Source organism: Sus scrofa, chromosome 9, assembly GCF_000003025.6.
Source record: "Sus scrofa isolate TJ Tabasco breed Duroc chromosome 9, Sscrofa11.1, whole genome shotgun sequence".
Lineage (NCBI taxonomy): Eukaryota > Metazoa > Chordata > Mammalia > Artiodactyla > Suidae > Sus > Sus scrofa.
The window spans coordinates 13,151,653-13,167,365 of record NC_010451.4 but is presented as its reverse complement, the minus strand read 5'-3'; the positions used below and the strand labels follow the sequence as shown (position 1 = coordinate 13,167,365).

Here is a 15,713-nt window from a genome sequence, read left to right as displayed (position 1 = left end):
CTGATCCACCATCCAAAGAGAGAAGAGCATGAAGGTGTCCAGGAACTTACCAAGAACATCTCTCTGATGACTCCTCATCCACGTGAAGGAAGTTCAGATGGCTGTCGCCCCCCCCCAAGCATCACCTGCTACGACCATCCTTGTTTCATCTGCCCTGACACGTACCAGGGACACAACTGCTAGAGGCAACTGAGGCTCCTGGAGAATCAGAATGAAAAAGCTTCTTGCCATGTTCTTCACAGTCTTTGATGGGGGCCCCTGAAGCTTCTTGGGATTATCTTAAGAGAAACTTCTGGAAACGTCTCTGGGCACAGGCAAGTGAAGGAAGGAAGATTTCATGTTGGAGGTCATAGAAATGCTAAACAGATCCAAGACCCCACAGACTAACCTCGTGCCAAAGGCTCAGAGCTTGTCTGTAAATAGCAGTGTGCCTGCACTATCTCCACATTCTTACACAGTGACAGGAATATCGAAGAAGCGTGAGAAACATACGTACAATGTTGAAAAAATTCGCATGGCCCAAGAGGAAAGATGACTCTATGGCCATCGTCTTCATCCACAAGTCCAGAGGAGAGAAGTGAAGGCATTTGGGGAAGCCCTGGATCCACCATCCATGATGCAAACTTAGGGACTTTGCATCGCCTTTTTTTTCATGTTAGTGTTTTAAAATCATGATGCAGTTTTAAGTGATTCTACTCGCGGGTGCATGAGCCAAGATTTTCACACGGTGAAAGCGACAACAGTGAGGACTCCTGCATGGGCCTTTTATGAATCAATGGCAATGGATTTCAAAGACCAGTTATTATTTTCGTTTTCAATAGAGACAGGGAAGCTCTAGTCCATTCCGAGAAAACCCTCGGTCTTGGTACTGACCGGCTGTTATCAGCTCTTGAATTCACAGGGTGGCTTGAGGTTGCCGTGTAGGGAAGGAAGGAATCCCTTCTTTGGGGAGGCCACTTTTTTCTCCTGAAACCCACACTCTCCATTGCAATCTGAGTCTGCACCTATCACTTCCCCTGGTAGCTCTTCCTGCCTATAGTCTGAGAAATTAGTAGTGATTTTTAAAGGTATTACAAAAGTATTTACATTTCATGGAGGTCTTTATTATTTATTTACTTATTTATTTATTTATCTTTTTAGGGCTGCACCAGTGGCATATGGAGGTTCCCAGGCTAGGGGGTCCAATCGGAGCTATCACCACTGGCCTACACCACAGCCATAGTAACGCGAGATCTGAGCCGCATCTGCAACCTACACCACAGCTCTTGGCAACACCAGATCCTTAACCCGCTGAGCAAGGCCAGAGATTGAACCTGCATCCTCGTGGATACTAGTCAGATTCATTTCCGATGAGCCACCACGGGGACTCCAGAGATCTTTATTACTAAATAGTTCTGATAAATGAAGTGGCACTGAAAGAAAGAGAGAGCGCTCTCTGAGGTCTCCCCTGGGTGTGGGGAGATTAACCTGCAGAATAGGTTAATCTTTACTCCCCACTGGACCAGGATATCATCATTATGTTGGGACTCGATGTCTTTCTGGTCAGAGAACTCCCTCCAGATGGATGCTACGTGGTGGTGTAACCATTTGGATCTCAGTGATGGTGTCTCACCCAGCCTAGTCATCCTGCCAACCCTGAAAGAGAAATCTAGGCTCACTCCATCTCTTCTGGAGCTGGGTTCACCGTTACTCTAAGAACATAGGCGTGTGACCCTCCCCAAAACTACTCTGCCGATCTGAAAGCGGAGGACACCCGCTGAGACGGGAGATCCTGTGTGTCATCGCTGTCCGCATATAGCAGATCCAGGGAGATGAGGTCGAAGAAATTGTAGACCACTTTACAAAATTAAAGGGACAAGCTTGACTAAGACAAAAAGAATCAAGAACCAAGAATCAAGAGAAGCTTTGCCTTCGCCAGTGGTATTTCCGGGGCTGTTTTTCCTGGGGGCTGACCCTGTTTTTCATTGCCTGCCATTCCTCAGCTTTGTTCATTGACTCCTGCTTAATAAGTCGGTCCCCTTCATGTTTCCTTCTCGGGTCCTGTTAGCTCGTGGCCTCCTCCACAGCGTCTGTAAGAAAGACGGGAAAGCATGCAGACCCAGTTGAAATCTCTTCCCAATTTTCCACTTGGCTATGCAGCCTCCAGGAGCATATTTCATCTTGAAGCGCAGACCACATGGATGCGTGAACTGAGAACACAGCCTCTCATCCACCAGTCTTTGGAGGCAAATATGTATTGATGAACAGCAACAGTGTCTGCTCCATCCCGAGGATTGAACACATAAACTTTATATTTTTTTTATGAAGAGAGTAAGAAGGTTCTTACCGTTTATAGACCCCAGGGCTTCCAGAGAAGGTCTCGCCCTTGCAGTTGAGTCCTTTCTCATGGACTTTTGATTCATGTGTGGCACGGAGCCAAGGGCAGGGGGCAGCCTGGCGGAAAGATCCGACCTTTAGGACATTGCCTTCTCTCTGGCCTTTGGGGGAGCACATGGCGGGGAGCTGAAGAGGGGGTGAAAGGGAGACTCCTCAAATGGCTGGGACCCCAGCCCCAAGGGGAAGGCGAAAAGGCATTCCTGAGTCATGCTGGGAACGAAGAGGTCTACCCTGCTATAAACACACAGCCAGGCACCCACGTAGACGCATAGTAGGTTTATTTCAGAGCAACAGTGGCCACCCACCCTCACAAAGAAGCACAACCTCAGATGGCCCAAGAGTTTAGGGCTTGGATGCAGCCCCGTCACAGGAAGGCAAAAGAACATGTCATTCTTCCTTTTGAGTTCGTCAACATTGAGATGTGGTCAGGTTTTCTTTCCTTTTTCGTGTCTTTCACAGCGACATCCATTGACCCGCCCCCCACATTCCGTGTAAGATGCACACAGGAGAGAGGTATCTGATTTAGAACACCAAGCATTCTGCATTCAAGTCTGCATGGGCACGTGTCCATGGAAGTTTCAAGAAGGGCAAACAGATAACCTAGCAGTATATTTGGGCAAAGACTCAGCCCACTTCCCCAGTGCCTGTGAGAGATGATTCGCATTTTGCCTGTTTCTGAATTCCAGCCTCCTGGGGGCACCTCTGCCCGGACAGGGAGCCCTCACCCTTTTTCCACTGCTTCCCTGGGAGGGAAGCTAGTTGCTGCTCTGGGTAGACAGAGGGGCAAGTTCTAGTGTTCCACAAAGCTGACGGAGCAGGATGTGGCCACTCTGCAGCTTCCCATCCTCCTTCTTCGCCTGGTTTCCTCATCCATACGTCTTCTTGTTTTTATGATCACGTTTCCAAACGCCTGGATTGCAGAGTGAGCTGACATCCCGTCCGGCCCCCTCCTGGAGAATGTGCTTGCTCTCCCTCCTTCTCTCGCGTGTTGTCCTGTCTTTGGTTTTCTTTTCCCCACCCTGGCAGGTCTGTCCCAAATGTGGGGTGCAGTCCCCTTTGTCTCCTTGGCACCCGGCATGGTTATGTGACAGGCGGTATTGCACTTTCTCGATCCTACCTTAAATGTCCTGTCTTTTATTTCCCAAGCGCACTATCTGGATAGGGTAGTTAAAGGTATGGTCTTCCTTCCTCTATTTTCCTATTGTCTTTGTGTATGTGTGTTTGTGTATGAGCAGAAGAAGTGTGTATCTAGAAATGCATATATACCCCCATAAGCATGGTGTCTCGATGCTGCCACACCCTGGCTTTGTCATAGCATCCACTGCCCAGGGGGCGAGGTTTGGGCCGCAAGGTGGTTGATAGACCTGGAGAGTCAGTCTTCCCCTCCCCCTCCCCAAGTGCTCAATCTGTTTGTGACATTACCATTGTGCTGTTGTCCCTCCCTCCCCATACACCCCTTCACCCTTTCTGCCCCACCTCATGTGACCTTGCCCGTCCCTTATGGCCCCTGGTCCATCAGAATTAAGATGCTGGGAAGCAGGGTGGGTAGCCTGAGATAAGAAGAGACCCCAGAGAAAGCTATGAAATCTTAAGCAGCCCATACTGTTTCTGTTGTGTTCATTCATCCGCTGGCCACACGTGGAACACCGCTAGTTCTAGTGCCAGGCTCTTGAAAAATGGGGAAAAATAGACCCTTGACCTTAGGAAGTGAGTGGTCTTTTTGCTTGGGTTCTTTTTCCTTTTCAGAGAGAGAAGGCTGCCTTTGGTAAGTTTTATCTTTGGAGACTATTCCCTGCAGGCAGAGTGATTCCTTCTGTTTGAAACATTTACATTAAGTAGATGGTACCTAATTTTCTAAAGAGGCCTCCTTGCTCTAAGAAGAAGTCTCAGAATGATCAGATATGTGAGTTCCTAAAAGCTCCTGGAGGAGACAGGTGCCATATCCATTTTTTTGTCCTCATGTCCCCCCGTCCCCCCCCCCCGCACCTGACTCCAGTATGGGCTCAGAGGTTAAGGACACATACTCTGGAGTCAGAGTGCCTGCGTTTGAATCCAGACTCCAGCCCTTAACGCATGGGATGACCTTGGGCATGTGCCTTTAACCTCTCTTCCCTTCAGAGTCTTTATAAAAGGAGGATGTAACAGAACCTGCATCACAGGGTTGGCCCGAGGATGGAGTCGGCTAATGAAGGTAAAGTGCTTGTTGGCACGTAGGCGGGACCAGTGCTCAACAACTGTGAGCTGGGCTATTTTGTCATCATATTCTCAGTCTCACCCTTAATTTGGAGAAGGACTTCATTAGCCAGACTGATTTTTTGAAATTGTAACGAAAAAGGGTAGATCGGCTTTTAATAAGAGAGAATGATGGCTGTATTAAAATGGATGAAAAGGGTTTTAGGGCACCGTAACTAAGTCCTTTTCAACTGGGATGTCTTCGCCAAATACAGCCAAGGTGGCACCAGGGCCCATCCAGTGGGAAGCAAGCTTCCTTGCTTTTCACATACGGGCCTTCAACCAAGAAGAAAATTGTTCCAGCAAAAAAGAGTAGCACCTCTGAGCCGCTTTCGAATAGACACTTTACACATAATCATTATCAGAGGAATCTTCAGGATGGATTAAGTTTAATAATGTTACCACCAGTTGGGGCTTGTTTTTCCTACAGTGTAGAATTTTTCCATATCCATGAGTCTTAAGTGAGTCCTGTGCATTTTTTTAAGGAAACCGCTTATAATTATACTCATTTGGTTGGAAAAGGAGATCAGAGTTGAGGAAGGGGAGTGGCCCATCCTGGATCACGCTTGCAGTAAGTGGCAGAACCAGGATTTTACATTTCCTGGCCTAATCCGTGTTTCTAGTATTCTTTCTACATCACCATAAATCCCCAAGAATATCCCACTAATTTCCTGCATTCTTCCTCCAAGCCACATCTCACAAACTGGTTCCTCACCAAGAAGGGACACGTATTCTCTTTCAAACCACCTGCTCTGATCTTCAAAAAATATCACCAAACCTCTAGCTGGATGAGGTCAGTGAATCATTACTTGCCTTAAGGCAAATTTTTTTTTGTCAAAATCTCGCTCTGGACCAAGCCCCCATCTGGCTGACTTTCTGATGTAATGGATACGAATAACTGCCCCCCCCCAAAGAATTCAGAGACCACTACAACACAAGAGCAGGACTGAATTTCAGAGTAGAATGTTTTGCAGTTCAGAAACAAGCTGGCTTTTGGTCTTTCCAATCGCATAGGTAGACTTTGGAGAAATGAAGAAACAACATTCATTCCACAAGGATCTTGAACTCCTCCTCAGTGCCAGGAAATGTGGATACCACCTGGCAGAAATGGTCCTTGCTCTCGGGTTCCCCACAGCCTAGCAGAGAAGACGTGAAAACAAATAATTCCAACAAAGTGCGATGGAGGTTGTGATAGAGGAGGTCCCAGGGCCACTTAGTAAGGAGATACCCCCTGCTCAATTTAGGCAGAGCCTCATAGACCAAGATCTTAATTTTTTTTTTTTTTTTTTGGTCATCTTGTCTTTTTAGGGCCACTCCTGTGGCACATGGAAGTTCCTGGGCTAGGAGTCGAATCAGGACCTGTAGCCACCAGCCTACACCATGGCCACAGCCACGCAGGATCCGAGCTGTGTCTGCGACCTACATCACAGCTCACGACAACACCAGATCCTCAACCCACTGAGCAAGGCCAGGGATCGAACCCACACCCTCGTGGATGCTAGTCGGGTTTGCTAACCGCTGAGCCGTGACGGGAAGGCCCATCATAGACCAAGTAGACTGTAAGCATGTGAGGGGCCACTGAAGGCTTATGACTTAATGACATTTGTGACTTGTAGGGATCAGTCTGGCCATATTGTGCAGAAAGAGTTGAGGAGGAACATTTTGGAGCAAAGAGACCACTTAGGAGATGGTTGCTGTCATCTAGGTAGGAAGCAGTGGTGACCGTGTCTCGCGAAGTGACTGTGGGGATGAAAAAGTACAGGACCAGAAAGAGAAACATGAAGAAACGGGACATTCGTGGTATGATAGGTGCGTTTCATAGCTCCTCTACCACTTAAGTGAAAAATAAATACCTTCAAGGATTCTGAAAGTCTTCTGCCTTCAAGGGCAGCTGCTTCTTAGGCTTAAGCAGAAGGTTGAAGATAAAATGGTCCCTTGTCATTTAAAGGGCATCCTTTCTTTTGAAAAGCTTAGCCATTCTCTAAACCCGAAAATTATATTATTTGGGCTCTAGCAAATGCCTGGCGTGAGTCCTTCCAGAGGAGAGTGTTGATGTCACTTGGGTTCTCTGAATTATTGGTGAGTTTCCGGGTTCGTGGGATTAATGAGCTGGATCGGTGGGTGAGGATGGACATACTGCTTTAGGAAAGTCAGCGAGTCACCCCAGAGGAGGCTTCCCCATACGGGCTAGTGGGGGGGTGATGATCCCAGAAGCAGATTGCTACACGGGAGCAAACCTCGTTCAAGCCACAGGCACTCCGGATGTCTCTGAAACCCTGAAACTGATAGGTCAGTGCAGACCCCCAGGAGCCAAAGAAACTGACTGTGGAGGGAATGTCCCCGTGGTTTCCCATGGAGAGTCTTCCCTTCTTGAGGCCACGGCTTCCCCCGGGCAGCTTCAGAGCAGCACAGAATGTATGTGCCAGGCTTGTGTGCTAGGAGGGGTTCACTAGAGCAGGGGGTCCCCAAAGAGGGTTTTGTGGAATGGAATGTTCCACATCGTTGTAAATGGTCGTGGGGGGACGCATTCTGAGATCAAATTGGAAAATGTTCTGACAGTCACATAAGCAGGTTCCTTTATGGTAAGGCTTCCCAGAACCTCTAAGGTATTAATTAATATTTAGCGAGACTTTCTAGGATAAGAATATAGGATATATTGTTTTCTAAACTTATTTGACCACAGAAGTTTGTTTTTGAGGACCTCATAGAACTAGGAGTTCAAATAATTCACTTTGAGAAGTTTTGAGATTATAAGACACCTCCCCCCACCTTTTTTTTTTCTTTGCTGTGCCTGCAGCACGTAGAAGTTCCAGGGCCAGGAATCAAACCTGTGCCACAGCAGCAACCCAAGCCACTCCAGCAACAACACCAGAAGCTTAACACACTGTGCCACAAGAGAACTCCCAAGACCCATTTAAAAAAAAATTGGGGGCCACGCCCCTGGCGTGTGGAAGTTCCTGGGCCAGGGATCAAACCTGCACCATAGCAGCAACCCAGGTCACAGCAGTGACAATGCCAGATCCTTAACTAGGGAACTCCTGTTAAGACCCATTTTAAATTTTCCTGGAACAAAGGGTATAAAAAATAAAAATATTAAAGGCAGAGGCTATGTCTCACTTCTGCATACCTGAGACATTGCACATGCTAGGCATCCAGTAGGTACTAAGTAAAGTTCATTGAAATTAAAAAGAAAATCGTCAAATTTGAAGTAGTTTCGACCTTCTCTATTGGGTATAGGTACTGGAAGGACCTAAAAGATCATCTCATCCAAACCTTCATTTCTCGGATGAGAAAATTGAAGCCAAAGGAGAAGTTACTCTCCCGAGATCCCACGAGTTGGTCAGGCAGAGCCTAGGTCTCCTGTCTCATTCATTAATTCATTTCAGCAAATATATGTTGAGTATCAGTTGTGTGCCAGGCACTGGATTAGGTCCAATGGTACCGTTATGGTGTTTACATTCTAATGGCAGGAGTAAGACATTAAACAACAGCAAAATTAGTAATTTGAGTATGCTTGGGACAGTGGCTCTCAAGGAGCAGGACAGAGTGTTAGGAAAGCATGAAACAGTGGGTCTGGGCTGGGACTCATGGCCTTGAACCCATCTCTCTGCTTTCTGCGGATCTGCCTGTTGGCCCCCTGACCACAGCATTGGGTTTGTCTCAGCTCTCACTGGCACAGTTTGTATTTAGCTTCAACCTAAACATGCACAGAATTTGGACTAGCAAAGGGTTATTGTGTGATGTGTGAGTTTCTTAGTGAAATTATACAATGTCAAAGCAAATACCCCCAGTAATGATAATAGCAGCTGTCATTTATTAAATACCAACCTGTGTTACCCACCATGCTAAGTAATCCATATACATCACCCCATTAATCTTCTTAGCAAATCTTTGGACTAGGTATTCCCTCCATTTTACAGACAAGAAAACTGAGGCTTTGAGAGTTAAATAATTTGCCCATCATCACATGGGTAGTAAGAAAAATGGCAGTGCTAGGATTTGAACTGAGTTCTGTCTCGTTCCAAAGTCCACACTCTATTATACACATGTTTTTCACTAGAAATTTAGGTTAAATGGTGTGAAACTGGCACTGCCCTAGAAAGCCAGGAGCTGAAAAATGTAACAGAAAGTTTCTTAGTTTGGAAATAGTACATGTAGAAGGTCTAGCACAATGGCAAGCCATGGCAGACCTTCGGTGTATGGCAACACTCATTGTCCTCGTGGTCCTGAAGCATCGAAATCAGGTTTTGGCAAACGACAGCACCCAGACCAAATCTAGCTCCTCACCTGTTTATGTAAATAAAGTTTTATTAGAACACAGCCATGCTCATTCATTTAAATTGTATGTGGTTCCTTTCAAGCTATAACGGCAGAAGTGGGTAATGGCAACAGAGACCATATGGCTCACAAACCGAAAGTAGTTATTATCTGGACCCTTACAGAAAAAGTTTGCTGACCTTGATCCAAATAACTGCCTCAGTTTTCTATTTTGCCTTTCTTTGACCCCTACCTGAGGTTGTGGACACAATTTATGATATTATAGTCCCTCTACTTAGATATCATGTTCAAGCCCTGTGTCAGGCTTTGTACATCATGCATACATTTTCTTATTTAACCCTCCCAACAACCCCATTTTAGAAGCAGTCTGAGGCTCAAGCGAATTAGATAAGACGCCTGGGTCATCCAGCCACTGGGTGACAGAGCCAGCCTTTGGTACAGCTCCCAAGCTTGTGCTCTTATACAAGAGATGTTCTTTGCATCTTGGAGCAAGAGAAGCAGTCTACTGCCATTCTTAACCATTGGATCCATCTTCCAAAACTGATTGCAAATACATGTGAGTCTTAGTTTAAAGGAAGTCTCAGCTGGATGGACAAAACTTTAAGTGGGATGGAGAAAGAGGGAGTCTATTAGTTAGACTGGGGAAGTGGCTGCACGTCACAGCACTGCTCCTATGCTTTTGCAACTGCTTTCTCAAGTCACCTTTGGGGTGGCCATGCTTGTGGCTTTCCACTTTTCCCAACAGGCTTCTTCTATGCAGACCCCATAGCCTGCATTTGCTTCAAAACTTCTGTAAGAATCCCTCCTAGGCTTGGCGTACACTCTCAATAAATGTTTCCTCCTTTGAATGGAAAACCCAGTGGCCAGATGGATAGATTGGTGGCTGCATTGAACATCTCAAATATAGAGGGACATGTTCTTTTCTTTCACTCTGTAATAACAGTCAACTAACTATCAAAAGACCTTGAAACATTACAGTTGTCGATTCCAATTGATCAGCCATTTGGGGAGTGCCTGCTTTGGTCTAGGTCTTGTACTGGACAGCCACATCCCCATTTGTTCCACTTAAGAAGAATGGCTCAGTTTTCCATGATTTCATGATGGAAAATTCAGTTTTTACCCATATTCGTAGCAGTTTGTTGCTCAGGATAATAAAACAAGTTTTACAGACGTCAGGGTGCTTTCACATTCATACCTTTCTCTGGCTGAGCAGGGATGGAGAGAAGACACAGGTGACATCCCAGGGGGACGTCTTTTGATAGCCTCTCTGAGCAAGGGGTTGCCAGGATGTGAATGCAAACCAAGCAGCCAGATAGAAGCTGGAGTAAACCCTGAAGCTTAGATCCGCAGACCTACATTTCTGAGCCACAAACTCAAAGGGGGGAGGGATTTGAAAAGGTGGTGAGCAAAAACCTGCCCGTCTACTTGCATAATAGTAACTCCCCACCATATGATACGGTCAAAGCGGAACAAAGGCAGAGTCTAAATATTGCCTGACCCTTCTTGATTAAGTCATCCATATCCTTCTCAAGGTCAGAGCCGTATTTTGTGCATCTCCCCCAGGGTCCCTTCGCAGTGAAATACTTTGCCTATACAAATCTGTATCCTTCGATTGGCTACATGCTCCTCAAGAGTAAGAACTAGGTCTCATTCATCTACTCCTCCATTGCTAGCCCAGTGGATGCTTAATAAGTGGCAGGCAGGCAGCGGGAGTCCAGATGGATAAAGTTAACAAAGGGCAGCCTGCCTGAACTTGCCTTGGCAATCTTAGCAGCCCTAGGTAGCCTCTCTTGTGGCAGTTATCCGGGCTCCTCTTAGGAACTGTGGATAAGATGGGAAGAAAAAGACTCAAGGACGCTTCCTCAAAGCAGAGACAGTTGTTTAGGAGAAAATGGGACAAAGTGAATGTCCAGCCTAAGTCCCAATACAGTGGACCTGGTACCAAGACCTGAAAAAAGGGCAGCGCTTTAGAGAGACCCAGCAGTGCTGAGGGGACAGGAGAGGGACCAGAGACATGATCCCTTTGTTCCTCAGAGCCACCAGAGACAGGAAAAGCAGGCAAGGATGAGCCAAGAGCAAGGAGCAGCCAGAAAGCTCTGTTGGTCAGATTCGGACAAGCCCACATCCCCTGCCTCCCACTCTAGAATCCTGATCACTTTTGTAAGAGGGGGTTTTGGACCTGTCCCCGCCACTTCCTGACTGTGTGGCCTTAGCAAGACCCTCCACCTCTGCATCTCAGTTGCCTTGTAGGTAAAGCGGCAGTTCTAATGATAGGCCTCCCCGGATGCTGAGGGCATCGGTGTGCTGATGGATGTGGAAGCATTTTGTAAGTTGACAGTGTGTGAGCGTGTGTGGTCACAGTTCGCTGTGAACGAACAGACCTCCATTCTGTGTGCTTTGCCTTGCAGAGGGTTGCCCTGGCTTGTGCAACGGCAACGGCAGATGTACCTTGGACCTGAATGGGTGGCACTGCGTCTGCCAGCTGGGCTGGAGAGGAGCTGGCTGTGACACATCCATGGAAACCGCCTGTGGTGACAGCAAAGACAACGATGGAGGTAGGGCTCTGGCACCCAGGGATCCTGCGCATCTCCAGGGTGGTGGGAGGCACAGAGTGGAGGGTGGGCTTTACTGAGTTAATAGGCCGTCCAGCCCACCAGCTGTCCAATCAAGGAGCCCTGCAGGAGAGGCAGAAACTGCACACGTGGTCTAAGGGATGCGTGCATAGCACTGCTTGTTCCATTTGAAGTCCTTAACATTAACTGATGTAAGCAAAATTAGTTCCCATCCGACAATGAATGCAGAGGAGAAGGCCAATGGAAGAAGGAATTTTCTAGTAATTCGTTAATGGAATGAATGAGTCACCTGGCAAAGTCATGAGGTCCCCCTCCCCCCGCCATTGGAAGTGGACAAGGAGAGGCCGTCCAGTTCTCTTATCACAGAAAGTGCCAGAAAGGAGGCTTCTCCTTGGTCAAGGTCGCTTCTCCTCTGATTCGGGTGTTAACCCTCACCAAGCACACGGGGCCACCTTCGGCCCCACACCTTCTGCCCCTGTGGATTTAGAGTAGAATTCGTCTTTGTGGTTGGATTTTTTCCTTTTTTTTTTTCTCCAAGTGCTGGGCAGTCAAAACCCTAAAGAAGGGGGGCCTGGTGTTGTGGGACATTTATTAGCTGAGAGTGAAGAGACCAGGGTTCTAATCCCAGTTCCGTCGTCGGTGCTCAAGCTACTCGAGGTGTGTGGGCTTCACACTCCTTATTCATAAAATGCGGCCATTGGATCATAAAAGTTAATGGAATCAGCCCTTATCTTAGACCTAGAATTAGCCTTCACCTTTATGTTGTGTGAAACTTGCATAAAACAACCCCAGTGAGCTTTACTTTCCCCACTTGGAAGATGGGTTGATTCTTCCTGGCTCTGCCAATCTCAAGAGGTTATTAGGAGAAGAAAAAGAGGTAAGAAACTAAATCAAAAGTTAGCTCCTCCTTTCTAGTGATGGCCTAACAGTTGGCCTAGTCCAAGTGTGTTATATGAACTCCCTTGTGTTTATACCAGGACACTTTCTAGTATACTGCAGAGTTGGAAGTCAACAGGCCAGAAATTCGGCATCCCAGCCTTCAGGAACCTTCTACTTAGCACGGTTCTGCAATCTCAAAGCACCATAAGGATTATAGGGCCTAGTGTGAGCTGTTGTGATTACTCTGGTTCATTGGCCTTGAGTTGGCTCCAGTAGCCTTAGGCTGTTTCAGACCACTGACCTTTGTCTGAGCCAGCTTTCAGTCCTTCTCCCTGCTGCCTCAATCCAGGAGGTGGTCAGGCCTGAAGCACCCAGTCCTAGGCCCCACAGAGTGAGTGTCAACAAGGGGCTCGTGGGTCAGGTGTGGTAGCCGAGCAGAGACAGTGGGTCCGTGGTCTCCTCCTGAGATCTCCCAGAGCTGAAATGTCCCTTCATCAGTCTGAGACTTGGGGAGCTCATTTATTCTTGTGCTCCATAAATATCCAGAGTTCCTGTTATGCAGGCCCGAGGCCAGGGGCAGACATAAATCCTGTCCCCACATTCCAGGAACTCAAAGGAGGGAGCAAAACCACAGCTGAATGCTAATGGATGCTGATAAGTGCCCTTGCTGGCTTCTCTGTTGGTTGTCGTGGGAGAAGGAAAACATTTAAAGAAGGTGGTTCTTGGCAGTTCCCATTGTGGCTCAGCAGGTGAAGAACCCATCTAGTATCCATGAGGATGCAGGTTCGATCCCTGGTCTCGCTCAATGGGTTAAGGATATGGTGTTACCACCAGCTGTGGTGTAGGTCACAGATGTGGCTCAGGTCCCGCGTTGCTGTGGCTGTGGTGAGGGCTGGCAGCTGCAGCTCCGATTAGACCCCTAGCCCTGGAACTTCCATGGAAGGAAGGAAGGAGAGAGAGAGAGAGGGAGAGAGAAAACAATAGAAAGGAAGGAAGAAAGAAAGAAAGTAGTGCTCGAGTAGGCAGGTATTTCTCCAAAAGGAAAGGACCTTCCAGTCAGAGAAAACATCATGGGCAAAGCAGAGAACGGTACCAAGTAGCCCTGCCTTCAGGCAAGTACAGGACAGTCGTATTTGCTCTTCGTGGGAAAGAGATGCCCAGCCTGAAGCATGTGCCTGACTTCCTTGGCATTCCCCTCATTCCCCTTCGCGTTGCCTGTGTGGACACCATCCCATGATGAGCAATGGCAGTCGTGTAGCTGGAAGAGGAAGGGAGAGGCCCCATACGGTGAGGTCGTTCCCTTCTCAGGAATGCAGGGTCTTAGCCAAAGCCTCAGACAGCTGCTGAATATCTGGGCAGCAAAAGATCTGCGTGTCCTTGAGAAATGTGGGAAGAGGGTGCACCTCCCTCCCCCACAACACACCTACCAGGAGAGGTTATAAAACGAGGGTCATTTATCCCCTTCCATGAACCGCAGTGCTGGTGTATCTTCTGTTCATCGTCCTTCAGAGCCAGCCTTCCCAGTGCCGGGCCCCCTCAGTGGTGACATGGCGAGAGCACACAGGAGCCCAAAGCTACACAGCTTCGGTGGGAGAAAGGGCTTTTCATCCTAGGACACAGGGCTCATCTAGAATCCAGAGATCCACAGCCTCCTTCAGCTGCTGTGGAGATGAACCACCAGGAACTGGAAAAGAACAATCAGAAAATTCCCAAGTGTAAGAGAATATACCTCCTCCACCGATGGAGCATGATACAAACGGGAATGAAATTTTGCATACTTTTTTTAAAGTTTTATTGAAGTATAGTTGATTTCCAAGGTTGTGATAATTTCTGCTGTGGAACAAAGTGATTCAGTCACACACACACACATATCCATTCTCTTAGATTCTCTTCCCACATGGGTTATCACAGAATGTTGGATAGACTTCTCTGTGCTATACAGCAGGTCTCTGTTGGCCGATCATTCCATATACCTCAGTGTGTTGCATATGCCCATCCCAAACCCCCAGTCCATCCCTCCCACCCCCCCACCTGTCCCCTTTGGTAACCATAAGTTTTTCAAAGTCTGTGAGTCTATTTCTGTTCTGCAAATAAGTTCATCTGTATCTTTTTTTTAGATTCCACATATAAATGATATATGTTTGTCATTCACTATCTGACTAACTTTACTTAGTATGATGGTTTCTAGTTCCATCCATGTTGCTGCAAATGGCATTATTTCCTTCCTTTTTATGGCTGCGTAATATTCCATTGTATGTGTGTACCACATACTTTTTAGCAGAGCCATGCAATAGTACTGTAACCTGCGTTCATTCATTCCCTCGGCCAACATTAACTGCATGTCTGCTCTACACTGGGCCCCGACCTGGGTCGTGGGGCTTCAGAGACAGCTAAGACACTCTCCCTGTCTATGTGACATTCACAGCCTGGAGGGAGAAATAGCACGCAGTTGCAATGCAGCAGGACCATTGCTGTGATAAAGGAGCGTCTACTCATTCAGCCAATGTTATCAAATGCCTAGGTACCCTCCTGGAAGCTGGGGTGTAGTCCTGTCTTGTGGGGCTTCCAGTCCAGCCAGAAAGACATCTCAGGGGTGATCACAGTTGGGGAGACGGTTAGCAGGGGAGACCGAGTTGTCAAGGGAGCCTGACCTGGTCAACTGCAAGATGAGGGGACATCTCCCCTCAGGACCCTCTCAGTATGGTGGACTCTCCATCCACTGGGGGAACCGAGGGGAAAGAGCAGGGGGACCCTGCTTTGCAGGGTGGCACAGATGAAACAATGGCAAGGGGTTAAACTGTCCCCGGGTCCTGGAGGGGGCCAAGCTGGCCTCTACCATTCTGGGTCTTGGCCAGACAGGGACAATTTTGGTGGAGGTAGAAACAGCAGACTGTCCAAGGTGACACAAGAGTGAGCCACATTTAGCGCTTGGCTCTTTTCCATTCTGTCAAGCACACATTTGCTGGGCCCCTGCTGTCCGCCAGGCACCACGCTCCTTCTGAGAGGATGGAAAGCCTGATGAATGTGGCCCAGTCTTTTCTCCCTCAGGACGCCCACAGTCATTTGGAAGAAATTGTTGTCCAAACAACTAAATCTAATGGAGGCAGAATGAAACAAGGGCTTTCATTTCAGCCACGGCCTGGGACACGGCAGAATCCCAGATAAGTAAGTCAGGGTGGAGGGGGAAGAAATGTTCGCGTCTCGCTGAGTGATTGTTTTTGGCGGATGTGACCCAGGGGCTTGGAGGAGGATTTAGCAGAGGTTAATGTCGAGTAGCAGGACTGGAGGAGACAGAGGACGCAGATTTCAGCTCCCTGCACGGTACAGACAGGGAAACTGGGGCCCGGAAGAGGGGAGGGGACTTCATACACATCT

General features: G+C 47.7%; 1 protein-coding gene across 1 annotated transcript in view; it reads left to right on the top strand.

Annotated features, from left to right (window-relative positions):
• TENM4 (teneurin transmembrane protein 4) overlaps nucleotides 1–15,713 on the top strand; it is a 786,343-nt gene that overhangs the window by 659,592 nt on the left and 111,038 nt on the right. Inside the window, 2 exon segments of the mRNA XM_005667171.2 lie at nucleotides 3,523–3,549; nucleotides 11,295–11,441. Coding sequence (XP_005667228.2) covers nucleotides 3,523–3,549; nucleotides 11,295–11,441 — 174 coding nt within the window.